Below are 4,220 nucleotides of genomic sequence, written 5' to 3'. Positions count from 1 at the left end.
CTCATGAAACATGGGACCAACACTACATGTTGCATTTATATTTTTGTTCAGTAAACATAAGAAGCATTAGGCTCGCGGTCTGATATGAACGTTGAACACCTGCGCAAGCTCCACTCATCGCACTGGCGCCGTTGTAGCCTTGACCATGGCATTTATTCGCCGATATCCCCGGTTGCCGGACATACACTACATGACTTCGCCACGAATTTGTAACGTTTTTTTGACGTCCCAGACAACTTTTCATGATCGGGTTGAAATTCTATGAACATGTGCTAGGATCAGTACGCTGGGATTCGCGTAGTTTGAGCAGGGTCAGGACGCACCGATGACGGCCTTTCTGTTCTCCAGACCCCTGTCAGATGTCCTGATATTTTTCTGGCAGAAATGTTGGTCGTGCATCTTGTAAGAGCATTGCTATGACGCGATTGGACAAGGACTACTGCCAAGAGCCAATGAGCACTCAGCATTTGAGACGAAAACAAGTATGGCTAAGAGGAAAGCAACAACATGCAGGTTGTCACTAGTTTAAGACAGCCACAATGTCAAAATAGGCTATATCGTAAAAATGTCTGAAAACTTTAATTTAAGGTTAGGGTTAGGCATACTGTCAGCAGTGTGGTTAAGGTTAGGGTACAATTTAAAATGAGATTTTAAGAAGATAAATTGTAGAAATAGGCAGGGTTTAGCCACAATGATGACAGATTGGTGGAGTTGTGGAGAGAATGCAGCTGCCTTTTCAATATTAAAAGTTTTCACCTCCAATTCCCTCTGTAGAAAATAAATCCATATTCTCCATGTCTGCCGAATCATCTGCTGGTGCATTTCTGCGCCTAAGTCTTTTTTTTGGTGATGTTTCTGCACATAATAATGTGCACACTTATAAAGCAGCATGCTGTTTTGCGTGTCAGAATTTTTCCCCTAAAACAACCGAGAAGAGCAGGGCAGGATCAACTAGAAATCATTGTGTAACGTGAGCACCCATGTCCTGGGGTTGAGGATTTGGGACAAGGAAATAGAGAAATGTGAGTACATCCAAGTTGTTAAAATTTAAGAAATCATGTAGTGTATGCCCAGCATTATACTTTCAATCAGATTTTTTTTTTTTGGGGGGGGGGGTTCATGTCCTGGGGCACTTTTTCAGTCACACTATGAAGCCCAATAAACAAACACTTAAAAAATAAATGTAAAAAAAAACCACTTCGCTTACTAGTACATATATGGAATTTAAAAAAGGTTTATGAAAAATAACTTTTTGGAGGGTTACTGTCATGAACTATTAAATTTAATGAATTATTAATTTAAAACAATTTGACATCGGTGACAGGCGCATGGCCCCCCAGTACGATATACCAGTGGGTAGACAGAGGTTAAGATTAGAGTCGTCCCAAGGATTCCGAATAGCACAGACCTGTACAAATGAATTCGGACCAACCATTTGGCAAATCTGTCACTTCCGAATGATCTTTCCCCCAATCACATCGAAGTATTTAGTAGGCGCATTCTTTCAAATGGTTGCTACGGAGTTGCTTTGTTTTAAACATGACGTTGCGATTGGTCATGTTTGCAAACAGAGCGGTGACACCCTTTGAGAAATAACATTTAAACGGGGGCGGGATATCTACACAGTTTGAAAATCTCAGTAACAGAAAATCTGAGTTGGTGAAGACAGAACAGACACATCAGGTAAATTACATTATGGCAATATTTGAGTCTTATTTTTGTTGGGGGCGGGTGGGTTGGTTGTTCTAAGTTGGTTATTTAGCTAACGTTAGCTGGCTAAAGAAGTCATTCAACCTGTTAGCACTGTTATGCTGCAACAAGATAACACTCACTCAGCTAACCGTTAGCTTGCTAGCTAATGTAGCTTGCATTTGCGCTTTAATATAGTTTAGCTAGCTAACATTATTAGCAAACATACTCATGTGTTATTAGTTTACCGTGGTAAGTTGTGTTATGCCTAGCCCAGGATATGTGGGCTACGTTAGCCAATGCAAACATTTCTAACGTTAGCCATTTCAGCTAGCAAGGCATAGCTAACGTTAAGAGGTTAACTAGGCAATTTAAAAACCCAGCTAGCTAGCTAACTTGTTTAGCTAACTAACGTCATGACAACACCCTGGTTAGTTGCTTGCAGGCGCGAAGCAAAATGCCATGCACGACGTGCACTTGAGTATTTTCAAGTAGGTAATATTTGTTTACTAGCAAGCTAGTTTAGTTTCCAACGTTAGCTAATTATCGTCCTCGAATGTTCTTCCAGTAGAAGTATGGCCTCTCAAAATATGGACCCTGCAGCAGCTTCATCCACAGCAGCTCTGAAAGGCACTGAGACCGGTGGGAGTGCAGCAAAGGGCTCAGTCACAAAAAGGTTTGACATTTAGTTTTGGTCATCTAGATATAAGCCCATTTTAGTTCCCAGCTTTAGTAGGAAAGTAACGTTAACATATAAGTGGAGGAACGAAACAGTGTTCTGTAATTTGATTGGTGCCACTATTTGGGCATAGGCTAGTCAGGGTACAAAGTTTGGGCATCATTTCTGAATCTTTGCTTTTTACACCCTAGACTTCAACAAGAACTGATGACACTAATGGTAAGTGTTCCCCATGTAGGACCATCTCTTTATAATCACAATTGGAGATATCAATCAACATATTTTGTTAAATTGCTATTTCCTTTAGATCTGATGTTTATTTCTTCATCATGTAGATGTCTGGAGATAAAGGGATCTCCGCTTTCCCGGAGTCTGACAACCTTTTTAAGTGGATAGGAACGATAGACGGAGCTCAGGGAACAGTAAGTCGTGTTTACTTTCTACTCCGGCATGAAAAGTACAGCCTCAGTAGTTGCTCAGACTTTAAGAACAGTAACCCTATACCATATGAACATGGCCAACAAGGTCTACGGTATAACTCCTTTGAAACGCTTGCTGTGTAGTGCTTTTGCGCACACAAAAAACAGTAACAAAAATCTTCCATCGTTCATTCTCTTAGGTTTACGAAGGCCTGAGGTACAAGCTGTCGTTGGAGTTCCCCAGTGGCTACCCGTACAAAGCCCCCCGAGTTAAGTTCATCACGCCATGTTTTCACCCTAACGTCGATGATCAGGGCTTCATCTGTCTGGATATCTTGAAAGACAAATGGTCAGCCCTGTACGACGTACGGTCCATTCTTCTGTCCATCCAGAGTTTATTAGGAGGTAAGGCACTTCCCACAGAAATTAATAAATGGCACTCAGTTCATCAAGTTGACTGGAACTCACCCAACCAACTAGGTTTAACAGTGCTCTGCGATCAAATGACTGTCCAAGTTGTCACCTGTTTTTATTACATTTTTATTGTTTGGAGAGTTTCTGAACACTGTCCAATTTGTTAACTTTGTACTACACTCTGTCTTAGAGCCCAACATTGAGAGTCCATTGAACACTGCTGCTGCTGAGCTTTGGGATAACCAGGAAGGTTAGTATATGGACACGTCTGTCCCAACATGGTGCACTTCTTCTGACCAGGACCCATAGGTCATTTGGGACGCACCCTATTAATACTCGTGTCGTGAGTCAAGTTGTATGATGATAAACAAACTTGCACTGTATTAAACAAAGGATTTTTTTTTTAAAAATTTTCAGCCTTCAAAGCCCATTTGAACACAACCTACAAGAACTGACTCAAGCTCCTACAATCCTGCCATGTGTTTTATTTCTACGTGTTTTTCTATGCTTCTAATTATGTACATTTCAATACTGGGTATGTCTGTACAATGTTTGTATGACCTCTATGTGAATAAAGATGTCTAGGTTTGTTAATTGTTGCTCTATTGGTTACTTTCCACTCAACATTTGGCTTTATTTCATTTAGATAAATATATTTTTCAATCACTAACTTGAATACTTATGAAATATCACTAAGATGGATATAATGACCTTAAACATCTATCCTCTGCATAGTTCATAATGCCTTCAAAGGCTACTTGTAAATTTAGATGGGGTAACTCCTGATGATATCCAAGTATTCTACACAAAGGTGCCTTTTCTTTTTCATCTATGTGGGCTGGCACCTGTGTCTCACTGGGCCATGGCTCTGGTGGACTTGCTCACACTTGGGGCCAAAGCCAAGCCACTGGTACTTTTAAGATGACATTTTAAACTAACACCTCACAAACCAACTTTTATGTGAAGGTTGACCATTCTGCTCTTCACAAGTCCTCACTGTCAGCCCTAACTATGGAAGC

The 4,220-nt window shown here is 40.7% G+C and overlaps 1 protein-coding gene across 2 annotated transcripts; it reads left to right on the top strand.

The window, feature by feature from the left end:
- Positions 1-1,527: 1,527 nt before the first annotated feature.
- LOC115208372 (ubiquitin-conjugating enzyme E2 C) lies at positions 1,528-3,795 on the top strand. 2 transcript variants are annotated; one of them, XM_029776379.1, is made up of 7 exons: positions 1,528-1,683; positions 2,258-2,365; positions 2,560-2,587; positions 2,704-2,790; positions 2,988-3,192; positions 3,392-3,451; positions 3,619-3,795. In XM_029776379.1, exons 2-7 carry the CDS (start codon positions 2,265-2,267, stop codon positions 3,654-3,656), a joined length of 519 nt encoding a protein of 172 aa, XP_029632239.1. In that variant the 5' UTR covers positions 1,528-1,683; positions 2,258-2,264; the 3' UTR covers positions 3,657-3,795. The 2 variants fall into 2 exon arrangements, with proteins under 2 accessions (XP_029632239.1, XP_029632240.1); XM_029776380.1 differs by having other exon boundaries at positions 1,549-1,683; positions 2,261-2,365.
- The last annotated feature ends 425 nt before the right edge of the window (positions 3,796-4,220 follow it).

The sequence above is a fragment of the Salmo trutta genome, chromosome 14, assembly GCF_901001165.1.
Source record: "Salmo trutta chromosome 14, fSalTru1.1, whole genome shotgun sequence".
Classification (NCBI taxonomy): Eukaryota; Metazoa; Chordata; class Actinopteri; order Salmoniformes; family Salmonidae; genus Salmo; species Salmo trutta.
The sequence above is the reverse complement of the archived record's forward strand: the minus strand, read 5'-3'. Positions and strand labels throughout refer to the sequence as shown.